Genomic DNA, 16,539 nt, shown 5'->3' on the forward strand with positions numbered 1-16,539 from the left:
GGAGGCAGCAGTCTTCCAGAGTTCCCCAGACTTCCCTCACCCCAGACACTTCCTCCAGCTCTTCTGGTGGCACCCCAAGGTGTTCCCAGGCCATAGAGAGACATAGTCCCTCCAGGTGTCCTAGGTCTGCCCCGAGATGTTGGTGAGGTGTTGGTGAAGTGTTGGTGAGGTGTTGGTGAAGTGTTGGTGAGGTGTTGGTGAAGTTGGTGGTGTTGAAGTGTTGGTGAAATGTTGGTGAGGTGTTGGTGAAGTGTTGGTGGTGTTGGTGAAATGTTGGTGAGGTTTTGGTGGTGTTGGTGAAGTGTTGGTGTGGTGTTGGTGAAGTTGGTGGTGTTGAAGTGTTGGTGAGGTGTTGGTGAAATGTTGGTGAGGTGTTGGTGAAGTGTTGGTGGTGTTGGTGAAATGTTGGTGAGGTTTTGGTGGTGTTGGTGGTGTTGGTGGTGTTGGTGAAATGTTGGTGAGGTGTTGGTGGTGATGGTGAAATGTTTGTTAGGTGTTGGTGAAGTGTTGGTGGTGTTGGTGAAATGTTGGTGAAATGTTGGTGGTGTTGGTGAAATGTTGGTGAAGTGTTGGTGAGGTGTTGGTGAAATGTTGGTGAGGTGTTGGTGAAATGTTGTTGGTGTTGGTGATGTTGGTGAAATGTTGGTGAGGTTTTGGTGAGGTGTTGGTGGTGTTGGTGAAATGTTGGTGAGGTGTTGGTGAAGTGTTGGTGGTGTTGGTGAGGTGTTGTTGGTGTTGGTGAAATGTTGGTGGTGTTGGTGAAATGTTGGTGGTGTTGGTGAAGTGTTGGTGGTGTTGGTGAAGTTGGTGGTGTTGGTGAAATGTTGGTGATGTGTTGGTGAAGTGTTGGTGAAATGTTGGTGGTGTTGGTGAAATGTTGGTGGTGTTGGTGAAATGTTGGTGAAGTGTTGGTGAAATGTTGGTGAAGTGTTGGTGAGGTGTTGGTGAAATGTTGAAGTGTTGGTGAGGTGTTGGTGAAGTGTTGGTGAGGTGTTGGTGAAATGTTGGTGAGGTGTTGGTGAAATGTTGGTGGTGTTGGTGAAATGTTGGTGGTGTTGGTGAAATGTTGGTGAAGTGTTGGTGAGGTGTTGGTGAAGTGTTGGTGAAATGTTGGTGAGGTGTTGTTGGTGTTGGTGAAATGTTGTTGGTGTTGGTGAGGTTTTGGTGAAGTGTTGGGGAGGTGTTGGTGAAGTGTTGGTGGTGTTGGTGAGGTGTTGTTGGTGTTGGTGAAGTGTTGGTGAAATGTTGGTGAGGTTTTGGTGAAGTGTTGGTGAGGTGTTGTTGGTGAGGTTTTGGTGAGGTGTTGGTGAAGTGTTGGTGAGGTGTTGTTGGTGTTGGTGAAATGTTGGTGGTGTTGGTGAAATGTTGGTGGTGTTGGTGAAATGTTGGTGATGTTGGTGAAATGTTGGTGAGGTGTTGGTGCGGTGTTGTTGGTGTTGGTGAAATGTTGTTGGTGATGTTGGTGACATGTTGGTGAGGTTTTGGTGGTGTTGGTGAAATGTTGGTGAGGTGTTGGTGGTGTTGTTGGTGAAATGTTGGTGGTGTTGGTGAAATGTTGGTGAGGTTTTGGTGAGGTGTTGGTGAGGTGTTGTTGGTGTTGGTGAAATGTTGGTGGTGTTGGTGAGGTGTTGTTGGTGTTGGTGAAGTGTTGGTGGTGTTGGTGAAATGTTGGTGAGGTGTTGGTGAAGTGTTGGTGAAATGTTGGTGGTGTTGGTGAAATGTTGGTGAAGTGTTGGTGAGGTGTTGGTGAAGTGTTGGTGAAGTGTTGGTGAAATGTTGGTGAGGTATTGTTGGTGTTGGTGAGGTTTTGGTGAGGTGTTGGTGAAGTGTTGGTGGTGTTGGTGAGGTGTTGTTGGTGTTGGTGAAATGTTGGTGAGGTTTTGGTGAAGTGTTGGTGAGGTGTTGGTGAAGTTGGTGGTGTTGAAGTGTTGGTGAAATGTTGGTGAGGTGTTGGTGGTGTTGGTGAAATGTTGGTGAGGTGTTGGTGCGGTGTTGTTGGTGTTGGTGAAATGTTGTTGGTGATGTTGGTGACATGTTGGTGAGGTTTTGGTGGTGTTGGTGAAATGTTGGTGAGGTGTTGGTGGTGTTGTTGGTGAAATGTTGGTGGTGTTGGTGAAATGTTGGTGAGGTTTTGGTGAGGTGTTGGTGAGGTGTTGTTGGTGTTGGTGAAATGTTGGTGGTGTTGGTGAGGTGTTGTTGGTGTTGGTGAAGTGTTGGTGGTGTTGGTGAAATGTTGGTGAGGTGTTGGTGAAGTGTTGGTGAAATGTTGGTGGTGTTGGTGAAATGTTGGTGAAGTGTTGGTGAGGTGTTGGTGAAGTGTTGGTGAAGTGTTGGTGAAATGTTGGTGAGGTATTGTTGGTGTTGGTGAGGTTTTGGTGAGGTGTTGGTGAAGTGTTGGTGGTGTTGGTGAGGTGTTGTTGGTGTTGGTGAAATGTTGGTGAGGTTTTGGTGAAGTGTTGGTGAGGTGTTGGTGAAGTTGGTGGTGTTGAAGTGTTGGTGAAATGTTGGTGAGGTGTTGGTGGTGTTGGTGAAATGTTGGTGAGGTTTTGGTGGTGTTGGTGAAGTGTTGGTGTGGTGTTGGTGAAGTTGGTGGTGTTGAAGTGTTGGTGAGGTGTTGGTGAAATGTTGGTGAGGTGTTGGTGAAGTGTTGGTGGTGTTGGTGAAATGTTGGTGAGGTTTTGGTGGTGTTGGTGAAATGTTGGTGAGGTGTTGGTGGTGTTGGTGAAATGTTGGTGAGGTGTTGGTGAAGTGTTGGTGAAATGTTGGTGAAATGTTGGTGGTGTTGGTGAAATGTTGGTGAAGTGTTGGTGAGGTGTTGGTGAAATGTTGGTGAGGTGTTGGTGAAATGTTGTTGGTGTTGGTGATGTTGGTGAAATGTTGGTGAGGTGTTGGTGGTGTTGGTGAAATGTTGGTGAGGTGTTGGTGAAGTGTTGGTGGTGTTGGTGAGGTGTTGTTGGTGTTGGTGAAATGTTGGTGGTGTTGGTGAAATGTTGGTGGTGTTGGTGAAGTGTTGGTGGTGTTGGTGAAGTTGGTGGTGTTGGTGAAATGTTGGTGATGTGTTGGTGAAGTGTTGGTGAAATGTTGGTGGTGTTGGTGAAATGTTGGTGGTGTTGGTGAAATGTTGGTGAAGTGTTGGTGAGGTGTTGGTGAAATGTTGAAGTGTTGGTGAGGTGTTGGTGAAGTGTTGGTGAGGTGTTGGTGAAATGTTGGTGAGGTGTTGGTGAAATGTTGGTGGTGTTGGTGAAATGTTGGTGGTGTTGGTGAAGTGTTGGTGAGGTGTTGGTGAAGTGTTGGTGAAATGTTGGTGAGGTGTTGTTGGTGTTGGTGAAATGTTGTTGGTGTTGGTGAGGTTTTGGTGAAGTGTTGGGGAGGTGTTGGTGAAGTGTTGGTGGTGTTGGTGAGGTGTTGTTGGTGTTGGTGAAATGTTGGTGAGGTTTTGGTGAAGTGTTGGTGAGGTGTTGTTGGTGAGGTTTTGGTGAGGTGTTGGTGAAGTGTTGGTGAGGTGTTGTTGGTGTTGGTGAAATGTTGGTGGTGTTGGTGAAATGTTGGTGGTGTTGGTGAAATGTTGGTGATGTTGGTGAAATGTTGGTGAGGTGTTGGTGCGGTGTTGTTGGTGTTGGTGAAATGTTGTTGGTGATGTTGGTGACATGTTGGTGAGGTTTTGGTGGTGTTGGTGAAATGTTGGTGAGGTGTTGGTGGTGTTGTTGGTGAAATGTTGGTGGTGTTGGTGAAATGTTGGTGAGGTTTTGGTGAGGTGTTGGTGAGGTGTTGTTGGTGTTGGTGAAATGTTGGTGGTGTTGGTGAGGTGTTGTTGGTGTTGGTGAAGTGTTGGTGGTGTTGGTGAAATGTTGGTGAGGTGTTGGTGAAATGTTGGTGGTGTTGGTGAAATGTTGGTGAAGTGTTGGTGAGGTGTTGGTGAAGTGTTGGTGAAGTGTTGGTGAAATGTTGGTGAGGTATTGTTGGTGTTGGTGAGGTTTTGGTGAGGTGTTGGTGAAGTGTTGGTGGTGTTGGTGAGGTGTTGTTGGTGTTGGTGAAATGTTGGTGAGGTTTTGGTGAAGTGTTGGTGAGGTGTTGTTGGTGAAGTGTTGGTGAAATGTTGGTGAGGTTTTGGTGAGGTGTTGGTGAAGTGTTGGTGAGGTGTTGGTGGTGTTGGTGAAATGTTGGTGGTGTTGGTGAAGTGTTGGTGGTGTTGGTGAAATGTTGGTGGTGTTGGTGAAATGTTGGTGAGGTGTTGGTGCGGTGTTGTTGGTGTTGGTGATGCTGGTGACATGTTGGTGAGGTTTTGGTGGTGTTGGTGAGGTGTTGTTGGTGAAATGTTGGTGAGGTGTTGGTGGTGTTGAAATGTTGGTGGTGTTGGTGAAATGTTGGTGGTGTTGGTGAAATGTTGTTAAGGTGTTGGTGAAGTGTTGGTGAAATGTTGGTGGTGTTGGTGAAATGTTGGTGGTGTTGGTGAGGTGTTGGTGGTGTTGGTGAGGTGTTGGTGAAGTGTTGGTGGTGTTGGTGAAATGTTGGTGAGGTGTTGGTGAGGTGTTGGTGAGGTGTTGGGCTGCAGCCTCACACAGACTTTAAAAGGTTAAAAGACAGGCACAACATTGTTTATTGAAGAATGATAGTGGCTTGTTGTTAATAAACACATGCAACCTTTACAAAAGTCATAAAGCCGTGTTTACACAAAGATCTCTCTTTTCACAACGGATGATAAAAATAGGCTTCATGTGTTCATAAAAACAGCCCAGAACTCTGCTCGCCCTCAGAGGCGGAGCTAATCTGGTCCACGCTCAGAGGCGGAGCTAATCTGGTCCACGCTCAGTCCGTCATCAGTTTGTTGTTTCCACACTCACTGGTGAAGTCTCAGGCAGCAGCAGTCCTTACAGAGCAACCAGTCAAACTGCACCTCCACCTTTCTTCTCTCACCACCGCGTAGAAAAATAAATAATTACAATCTGTGTTTGGTCCTGAACCGCTGTGGTAAGAGGGCGACGCCACCCCGAGGGAGGAGGAGGAGGAGGAGGAGGAGGAGGGGGAGGAGGAGGGGGAGGAGGAGGGGAAGGAGGAGGAGGAGGAGGAGCAGGAGGAGCAGGAGGAGGAGTCACACTAGGTCGGCGTGTCCGAACACGTCCTGCTGGCGTCCCGGGGGGAACTGCTGCATCCAGTCGATGGCGGGCGGCTTGAAGACGCCGCAGCAGCGCAGCTGGAAGAAGGACACCAGGTTCCTCACCACGCCCAGGCTGCACAGGAGACACACAGTGAGCGGCGCCACACCTCTGAGGCCATACCACGCCTTCCTCACACTGAACCACTCAGAGCTGCTGTTTGCACAACTGGAATCCAGAAGACGCTGTGGGAGCTCTGAAACCGGGGTTGGGTCGTAACTACTTGTAACGGCGGGACATAATCAGGATACAAACAAATGTAACTGTAATCTGTTTAAAGTACATAGAAAAGTGTAATCTGGTTCCAGGTATATTGATAAAAAGTGGGATTACTGAGCAGGATTACAATAGAAAATCAGATAGTAAACTAGAACTGCAGCGTCACATGATCCGTCCTCTGGCATTGTGACACTTCCTGATGCGTTGCCATGGATACTGCAGCCAGCTGCTCTCATCACGATGTTTTAAAGTGGGAGGAGCCTCTTCACCTCTCTGTACAATGCTAATGACGCCTCCAGCAGTGAAAGTGTTGTGAACGTCTCACCTGAAGAAACATCTGGTAGATAAAACCTGCTGACTTTACTGAAACACACCTGGTCAACTAGTTTTATTAGCTACTAACCTGCTAGTAACCTGCCAATGCCAACTAGTTTTATTAGCTCATAACCTGCTAGTAACCTGCCAATACCAACTAGTTTTATTAGCTCATAACCTGCTAGTAACCTGCCAATGCCAACTAGTTTTATTAGCTACTAACCTGCTAGTAACCTGCCAATACCAACTAGTTTTATTAGCTCATAACCTGCTAGTAACCTGCCAATACCAACTAGTTTTATTAGCTCATAACCTGCTAGTAACCTGCCAATACCAACTAGTTTTATTAGCTCATAACCTGCTAGTAACCTGCCAATACCAACTAGTTTTATTAGCTACTAACCTGCTAGTAACCTGCCAATGCCAACTAGTTTTATTAGCTCATAACCTGCCAGTAACCTGCCAATACCAACTAGTTTTATTAGCTCAATACCTGCCAGGAACCTGCCAATACCAACTAGTTTTATTAGCTCATAACCTGCCAGTACCAACTAGTTTTATTAGCTCATAACCTGCCAGTAACCAGCCAATACCAACTAGTTTTATGAGCTCATAACCTGCCAGTAACCTGCCAATACCAACTAGTTTTATTAGCTCATAACCTGTCAGTAACCTGCCAATACCAACTAGTTTTATTAGCTCATAACCTGCCAGTAACCTGCCAATACTAACTAGTTTTATTAGCTCATAACCTGCCAGTAACCTGCCAATACCAACTAGTTTTATTAGCTCATAACCTGTCAGTAACCTGCCAATACCAACTAGTTTTATTAGCTCATAACCTGTCAGTAACCTGCCAATACCAACTAGTTTTATTAGCTCGTAACCTGCCAGTCACCTGCCAATACCAACTAGTTTTATTAGCTCATAACCTGCCAGTAACCTGCCAATACCAACTAGTTTTATTAGCTCATAACCTGCCAGTAACCTGCCAATACCAACTAGTTTTATTAGCTCATAACCTGCCAGTAACCTGCCAATACCAACTAGTTTTATTAGCTCAATACCTGCCAGGAACCTGCCAATACCAACTAGTTTTATTAGCTCATAACCTGCCAGTACCAACTAGTTTTATTAGCTCATAACCTGCCAGTAACCAGCCAATACCAACTAGTTTTATGAGCTCATAACCTGCCAGTAACCTGCCAATACCAACTAGTTTTATTAGCTCATAACCTGCCAGTAACCTGCCAATACCAACTAGTTTTATTAGCTCATAACCTGCCATAACCTGCCAATACCAACTAGTTTTATTAGCTCATAACCTGCCAGCAACCTGCCAATACCAACTAGTTTTATTAGCTCATAACCTGCTAGTAACCTGCCAATGCCAACTAGTTTTATTAGCTCATAACCTGCCGTAACCTGCCAATACCAACTAGTTTTATTAGCTCATAACCTGCTAGTAACCTGCCAATACCAACTAGTTTTATTAGCTCATAACCTGCTAGTAACCTGCCAATACCAACTAGTTTTATTAGCTCATAACCTGTCAGTAACCTGCCAATACCAACTAGTTTTATTAGCTCCTAACCTGTCAGAAACCTGCCAATACCAACTAGTTTTATTAGCTCCAAACCTGTCAGTAACCTGCCAATACCAACTAGTTTTATTAGCTCATAACCTGCCAGTACCAACTAGTTTTATTAGCTCATAACCTGCCAGTAACCAGCCAATACCAACTAGTTTTATTAGCTCATAACCTGCCAGTACCAACTAGTTTTATTAGCTCATAACCTGCCAGTAACCAGCCAATACCAACTAGTTTTATTAGCTCATAACCTGCCAGTAACCTGCCAATACCAACTAGTTTTATTAGCTCATAACCTGCCAGTAACCTGCCAATACCAACTAGTTTTATTAGCTCATAACCTGCCAGTAACCTGCCAATACCAACTAGTTTTATTAGCTCATAACCTGCCAGTAACCTGCCAATACCAACTAGTTTTATTAGCTCATAACCTGCCAATACCAACTAGTTTTATTAGCTCATAACCTGCCAGCAACCTGCCAATACCAACTAGTTTTATTAGCTCATAACCTGCTAGTAACCTGCCAATGCCAACTAGTTTTATTAGCTCATAACCTGCCGTAACCTGCCAATACCAACTAGTTTTATTAGCTCATAACCTGCCGTAACCTGCCAATACCAACTAGTTTTATTAGCTCATAACCTGCTAGTAACCTGCCAGTACCAATTAGTTTTATTAGCTCCTAACCTGTCAGTAACCTGCCAATACCAACTAGTTTTATTAGCTCATAACCTGTCAGTAACCTGCCAATACCAACTAGTTTTATTAGCTCCTAACCTGTCAGTAACCTGCCAATACCAACTAGTTGTATTAGCTCATAACCTGCCAGTAACCTGCCAATACCAACTAGTTTTATTAGCTCATAACCTGTCAGTAACCTGCCAATACCAACTAGTTTTATTAGCTCATAACCTGCCAGTACCAACTAGTTTTATTAGCTCATAACCTACCAGGAACCTGCCAATACCAACTAGTTTTATTAGCTCATAACCTGCCAGTACCAACTAGTTTTATTAGCTCATAACCTACCAGGAACCTGCCAATACCAACTAGTTTTATTAGCTCATAACCTGCCAGTACCAACTAGTTTTATTAGCTCATAACCTGCCAATACCAACTAGTTTTATTAGCTCATAACCTGCCAGTAACCAGCCAATACCAACTAGTTTTATTAGCTCATAACCTGCCAGTAAACTGCCAATACCAACTAGTTTTATTAGCTCATAACCTGCCAGTAACCTGCCAATACCAACTAGTTTTATTAGCTCATAACCTGCCATAACCTGCCAATACCAACTAGTTTTATTAGCTCATAACCTGCCAGCAACCTGCCAATACCAAATAGTTTTATTAGCTCATAACCTGCTAGTAACCTGCCAATGCCAACTAGTTTTATTAGCTCATAACCTGCCGTAACCTGCCAATACCAACTAGTTTTATTAGCTCATAACCTGCTAGTAACCTGCCAATACCAACTAGTTTTATTAGCTCATAACCTGCCAGTAACCTGCCAGTACCAACTAGTTTTATTAGCTCCTAACCTGTCAGTAACCTGCCAATACCAACTTGTTTTATTAGCTCCAAACCTGTCAGTAACCTGCCAATACCAACTAGTTTTATTAGCTCAATACCTGCCAGGAACCTGCCAATACCAACTAGTTTTATTAGCTCATAACCTGCTAGTAACCTGCCAATGCCAACTAGTTTTATTAGCTCATAACCTGCTAGTAACCTGCCAATACCAACTAGTTTTATTAGCTCATAACCTGCTAGTAACCTGCCAATACCAACTAGTTTTATTAGCTCATAACCTGTCAGTAACCTGCCAATACCAACTAGTTTTATTAGCTCATAACCTGCCAGTAACCTGCCAGTACCAACTAGTTTTATTAGCTCCTAACCTGTCAGTAACCTGCCAATACCAACTTGTTTTATTAGCTCCAAACCTGTCAGTAACCTGCCAATACCAACTAGTTTTATTAGCTCAATACCTGCCAGGAACCTGCCAATACCAACTAGTTTTATTAGCTCATAACCTGCCAGTACCAACTAGTTTTATTAGCTCATAACCTGCCAGTAACCAGCCAATACCAACTAGTTTTATTAGCTCATAACCTGCCAGTAACCTGCCAATACAAACTAGTTTTATTAGCTCATAACCTGCCAGTAACCTGCCAGTACCAACTAGTTTTATTAGCTCCTAACCTGTCAGTAACCTGCCAATACCAACTAGTTTTATTCGCTCATAACCTGCCAGTAACATGCCAATACCAACTAGTTTTATTAGCTCATAACCTGCCAGAAACCTACCAGTACCAACTAGTTTTATTAGTTCACAACCTGTCAGAAACCTGCCAATACCAACTAGTTTTATTAGCTCATAACCTGCCAGAAACCTGCCAATACCAACTAGTTTTATTAGCTCATAACCTGCCAGTAACCTGCCAGTACCAACTAGTTTTATTAGCTCCTAACCTGTCAGTAACCTGCCAATACCAACTAGTTTTATTAGCTCATAACCTGCCAGTACCAACTAGTTTTATTAGCTCATAACCTGCCAGTAACCTGCCAATACCAACTAGTTTTATTAGCTCATAACCTGCCAGTACTAACTAGTTTTATTAGCTCATAACCTGCCAGTAACCTGCCAGTACCAACTAGTTTTATTAGCTCCTAACCTGTCAGTAACCTGCCAATACCAACTAGTTTTATTAGCTCATAACCTGCCAGAAACCTACCAGTACCAACTAGTTTTATTAGCTCATAACCTGCCAGAAACCTGCCAATACCAACTAGTTGTATTAGCTCATAACCTGCCAGTAACCTGCCAGTACCAACTAGTTTTATTAGCTCCTAACCTGTCAGTAACCTGCCAATACCAACTAGTTTTATTAGCTCAATACCTGCCAGGAACCTGCCAATACCAACTAGTTTTATTAGCTCATAACCTGCCAGTACCAACTAGTTTTATTAGGTCATAACCTGCCAGTAACCTGCCAGTACCAACTAGTTTTATTAGCTCATAACCTGCCAGAAACCTACTAGTACCAACTAGTTTTATTAGCTCCTAACCTGTCAGTAACCTGCCAATACCAACTAGTTTTATTAGCTCCTAACCTGTCAGTAACCTGCCAATACCAACTAGTTTTATTAGCTCATAACCTGCCAGTAACCTGGCAATACCAACTAGTTTTATTAGCTCATAAACTGCCAGTAACCTGACAATACCAACTAGTTTTATTAGCTCACAACCTGCCAGTAACCTGCCAATACCAACTAGTTTTATTAGCTCATAACCTGCCAATACAAACTAGTTTTATTAGCTCATAACCTGCCAGTAACCTGCCAACACCAACTAGTTTTATTAGCTCATAACCTGCCAGTAACCTGCCAACACCAACTAGTTTTATTAGCTCATAACCTGCCAGTAACCTGCCAGTACCAACTAGTTTTATTTGCTCCTAACCTGTCAGTAACCTGCCAATACCAACTAGTTTTATTAGCTCATAACCTGCCAGTAACCTGCCAATACCAACTAGTTTTATTTGCTCCTAACCTGTCAGTAACCTGCCAATACCAACTAGTTTTGTTAGCTCATAACCTGCCAGTAACCTGCCAATACCAACTAGTTTTATTAGCTCATAACCTGCCAGTAACCTGCCAATACCAACTAGTTTTATTAGAACATAACCTGCCAGTAACCTGCCAGTACCAACTAGTTTTATTAGCTCCTAACCTGTCAGAAACCTGCCAATACCAACTAGTTTTATTAGCTCCAAACCTGTCAGTAACCTGCCAATACCAACTAGTTTTATTAGCTCATAACCTGCCAGTACCAACTAGTTTTATTAGCTCATAACCTGCCAGTAACCAGCCAATACCAACTAGTTTTATTAGCTCATAACCTGCCAGTACCAACTAGTTTTATTAGCTCATAACCTGCCAGTAACCAGCCAATACCAACTAGTTTTATTAGCTCATAACCTGCCAGTAACCTGCCAATACCAACTAGTTTTATTAGCTCATAACCTGCCAGTAACCTGCCAATACCAACTAGTTTTATTAGCTCATAACCTGCCAGTAACCTGCCAATACCAACTAGTTTTATTAGCTCATAACCTGCCAATACCAACTAGTTTTATTAGCTCATAACCTGCCAGCAACCTGCCAATACCAACTAGTTTTATTAGCTCATAACCTGCCGTAACCTGCCAATACCAACTAGTTTTATTAGCTCATAACCTGCCGTAACCTGCCAATACCAACTAGTTTTATTAGCTCATAACCTGCTAGTAACCTGCCAGTACCAATTAGTTTTATTAGCTCCTAACCTGTCAGTAACCTGCCAATACCAACTAGTTTTATTAGCTCATAACCTGTCAGTAACCTGCCAATACCAACTAGTTTTATTAGCTCCTAACCTGTCAGTAACCTGCCAATACCAACTAGTTGTATTAGCTCATAACCTGCCAGTAACCTGCCAATACCAACTAGTTTTATTAGCTCATAACCTGTCAGTAACCTGCCAATACCAACTAGTTTTATTAGCTCATAACCTGCCAGTACCAACTAGTTTTATTAGCTCATAACCTACCAGGAACCTGCCAATACCCACTAGTTTTATTAGCTCATAACCTGCCAGTACCAACTAGTTTTATTAGCTCATAACCTACCAGGAACCTGCCAATACCAACTAGTTTTATTAGCTCATAACCTGCCAGTACCAACTAGTTTTATTAGCTCATAACCTGCCAATACATACTAGTTTTATTAGCTCATAACCTGCCAGTAACCAGCCAATACCAACTAGTTTTATTAGCTCATAACCTGCCAGTAACCTGCCAATACCAACTAGTTTTATTAGCTCATAACCTGCCAGTAACCTGCCAATACCAACTAGTTTTATTAGCTCATAACCTGCCATAACCTGCCAATACCAACTAGTTTTATTAGCTCATAACCTGCCAGCAACCTGCCAATACCAAATAGTTTTATTAGCTCATAACCTGCTAGTAACCTGCCAATGCCAACTAGTTTTATTAGCTCATAACCTGCCGTAACCTGCCAATACCAACTAGTTTTATTAGCTCATAACCTGCTAGTAACCTGCCAATACCAACTAGTTTTATTAGCTCATAACCTGTCAGTAACCTGCCAATACCAACTAGTTTTATTAGCTCATAACCTGCCAGTAACCTGCCAGTACCAACTAGTTTTATTAGCTCCTAACCTGTCAGTAACCTGCCAATACCAACTTGTTTTATTAGCTCCAAACCTGTCAGTAACCTGCCAATACCAACTAGTTTTATTAGCTCAATACCTGCCAGGAACCTGCCAATACCAACTAGTTTTATTAGCTCATAACCTGCTAGTAACCTGCCAATGCCAACTAGTTTTATTAGCTCATAACCTGCTAGTAACCTGCCAATACCAACTAGTTTTATTAGCTCATAACCTGCTAGTAACCTGCCAATACCAACTAGTTTTATTAGCTCATAACCTGTCAGTAACCTGCCAATACCAACTTGTTTTATTAGCTCATAACCTGCCAGTAACCTGCCAGTACCAACTAGTTTTATTAGCTCCTAACCTGTCAGTAACCTGCCAATACCAACTAGTTTTATTCGCTCATAACCTGCCAGTAACCTGCCAATACCAACTAGTTTTATTAGCTCATAACCTGCCAGAAACCTACCAGTACCAACTAGTTTTATTAGTTCACAACCTGTCAGAAACCTGCCAATACCAACTAGTTTTATTAGCTCATAACCTGCCAGAAACCTGCCAATACCAACTAGTTTTATTAGCTCATAACCTGCCAGTAACCTGCCAGTACCAACTAGTTTTATTAGCTCCTAACCTGTCAGAAACCTGCCAATACCAACTAGTTTTATTAGCTCATAACCTGCCAGTACCAACTAGTTTTATTAGCTCATAACCTGCCAGTAACCTGCCAATACCAACTAGTTTTATTAGCTCCTAACCTGTCAGTACCAACTAGTTTTATTAGCTCATAACCTGCCAGTACTAACTAGTTTTATTAGCTCATAACCTGCCAGTAACCTGCCAGTACCAACTAGTTTTATTAGCTCCTAACCTGTCAGTAACCTGCCAATACCAACTAGTTTTATTAGCTCATAACCTGCCAGAAACCTACCAGTACCAAGTAGTTTTATTAGCTCATAACCTGCCAGTAACCTGCCAATACCAACTAGTTTTATTAGCTCATAACCTGCCAGAAACCTGCCAATACCAACTAGTTGTATTAGCTCATAACCTGCCAGTAACCTGCCAGTACCAACTAGTTTTATTAGCTCCTAACCTGTCAGTAACCTGCCAATACCAACTAGTTTTATTAGCTCAATACCTGCCAGGAACCTGCCAATACCAACTAGTTTTATTAGCTCATAACCTGCCAGTACCAACTAGTTTTATTAGGTCATAACCTGCCAGTAACCTGCCAGTACCAACTAGTTTTATTAGCTCATAACCTGCCAGTAACCTGCCAATACCAACTAGTTTTATTAGCTCATAACCTGCCAATACAAACTAGTTTTATTAGCTCATAACCTGTCAGTAACCTGCCAATACCAACTAGTTTTATTAGCTCATAACCTGCCAGAAACCTACCAGTACCAACTAGTTTTATTAGCTCATAACCTGCCAGAAACCTGCCAATACCAACTAGTTGTATTAGCTCATAACCTGCCAGTAACCTGCCAGTACCAACTAGTTTTATTAGCTCCTAACCTGTCAGTAACCTGCCAATACCAACTAGTTTTATTAGCTCAATACCTGCCAGGAACCTGCCAATACCAACTAGTTTTATTAGCTCATAACCTGCCAGTACCAACTAGTTTTATTAGGTCATAACCTGCCAGTAACCTGCCAGTACCAACTAGTTTTATTAGCTCATAACCTGCCAGAAACCTACTAGTACCAACTAGTTTTATTAGCTCCTAACCTGTCAGTAACCTGCCAATACCAACTAGTTTTATTAGCTCCTAACCTGTCAGTAACCTGCCAATACCAACTAGTTTTATTAGCTCATAACCTGCCAGTAACCTGGCAATACCAACTAGTTTTATTAGCTCATAAACTGCCAGTAACCTGACAATACCAACTAGTTTTATTAGCTCACAACCTGCCAGTAACCTGCCAATACCAACTAGTTTTATTAGCTCATAACCTGCCAGTAACCTGCCAATACCAACTAGTTTTATTAGCTCACAACCTGCCAGTAACCTGCCAATACAAACTAGTTTTATTAGCTCATAACCTGCCAGTAACCTGCCAACACCAACTAGTTTTATTAGCTCATAACCTGCCAGTAACCTGCCAGTACCAACTAGTTTTATTTGCTCCTAACCTGTCAGTAACCTGCCAATACCAACTAGTTTTATTAGCTCATAACCTGCCAGTAACCTGCCAATACCAACTAGTTTTATTTGCTCCTAACCTGCCAGTAACCTGCCAATACCAACTAGTTTTATTAGCTCATAACCTGTCAGTAACCTGACAATACCAACTAGTTTTATTAGCTCACAACCTGCCAGTAACCTGCCAATACAAACTAGTTTTATTAGCTCATAACCTGCCAGTAACCTGCCAACACCAACTAGTTTTATTAGCTCATAACCTGCCAGTAACCTGCCAGTACCAACTAGTTTTATTTGCTCCTAACCTGTCAGTAACCTGCCAATACCAACTAGTTTTATTAGCTCATAACCTGCCAGTAACCTGCCAATACCAACTAGTTTTATTTGCTCCTAACCTGCCAGTAACCTGCCAATACCAACTAGTTTTATTAGCTCATAACCTGCCAGTAACCTGCCAATACCAACTAGTTTTATTAGCTCATAACCTGCCAGTAACCTGCCAATACCAACTAGTTTTATTAGAACATAACCTGCCAGTAACCTGCCAGTACCAACTAGTTTTATTAGCTCCTAACCTGTCAGAAACCTGCCAATACCAACTAGTTTTATTAGCTCCAAACCTGTCAGTAACCTGCCAATACCAACTAGTTTTATTAGCTCATAACCTGCCAGTACCAACTAGTTTTATTAGCTCATAACCTGCCAGTAACCAGCCAATACCAACTAGTTTTATTAGCTCATAACCTGCCAGTACCAACTAGTTTTATTAGCTCATAACCTGCCAGTAACCAGCCAATACCAACTAGTTTTATTAGCTCATAACCTGCCAGTAACCTGCCAATACCAACTAGTTTTATTAGCTCATAACCTGCCAATACCAACTAGTTTTATTAGCTCATAACCTGCCAGTAACCTGCCAATACCAACTAGTTTTATTAGCTCATAACCTGCCAATACCAACTAGTTTTATTAGCTCATAACCTGCCAGCAACCTGCCAATACCAACTAGTTTTATTAGCTCATAACCTGCCGTAACCTGCCAATACCAACTAGTTTTATTAGCTCATAACCTGCCGTAACCTGCCAATACCAACTAGTTTTATTAGCTCATAACCTGCTAGTAACCTGCCAGTACCAATTAGTTTTATTAGCTCCTAACCTGTCAGTAACCTGCCAATACCAACTAGTTTTATTAGCTCATAACCTGTCAGTAACCTGCCAATACCAACTAGTTTTATTAGCTCCTAACCTGTCAGTAACCTGCCAATACCAACTAGTTGTATTAGCTCATAACCTGCCAGTAACCTGCCAATACCAACTAGTTTTATTAGCTCATAACCTGTCAGTAACCTGCCAATACCAACTAGTTTTATTAGCTCATAACCTGCCAGTACCAACTAGTTTTATTAGCTCATAACCTACCAGGAACCTGCCAATACCAACTAGTTTTATTAGCTCATAACCTGCCAGTACCAACTAGTTTTATTAGCTCATAACCTACCAGGAACCTGCCAATACCAACTAGTTTTATTAGCTCATAACCTGCCAGTACCAACTAGTTTTATTAGCTCATAACCTGCCAATACATACTAGTTTTATTAGCTCATAACCTGCCAGTAACCAGCCAATACCAACTAGTTTTATTAGCTCATAACCTGCCAGTAACCTACCAATACCAACTAGTTTTATTAGCTCATAACCTGCCAGTAACCTGCCAATACCAACTAGTTTTATTAGCTCATAACCTGCCATAACCTGCCAATACCAACTAGTTTTATTAGCTCATAACCTGCCAGCAACCTGCCAATACCAAATAGTTTTATTAGCTCATAACCTGCTAGTAACCTGCCAATGCCAACTAGTTTTATTAGCTCATAACCT

At 42.5% G+C, this 16,539-nt stretch overlaps 1 protein-coding gene across 1 annotated transcript in view; it reads right to left on the reverse strand.

The window, feature by feature from the left end:
* Positions 1–4,626: 4,626 nt before the first annotated feature.
* Positions 4,627–16,539, reverse strand: part of zdhhc13 (zDHHC palmitoyltransferase 13) — a 34,973-nt gene continuing 23,060 nt past the window's right edge. Inside the window, exon 17 of the mRNA XM_080497223.1 lies at positions 4,627–5,228. Coding sequence (XP_080353349.1) covers positions 5,090–5,228 — 139 coding nt within the window. The 3' untranslated portion in view covers positions 4,627–5,089. The remainder of the gene's footprint in view (positions 5,229–16,539) is intronic.

The sequence above is a fragment of the Blennius ocellaris genome, assembly GCF_963422515.1.
Source record: "Blennius ocellaris genome assembly, chromosome: 1".
Lineage (NCBI taxonomy): Eukaryota > Metazoa > Chordata > Actinopteri > Blenniiformes > Blenniidae > Blennius > Blennius ocellaris.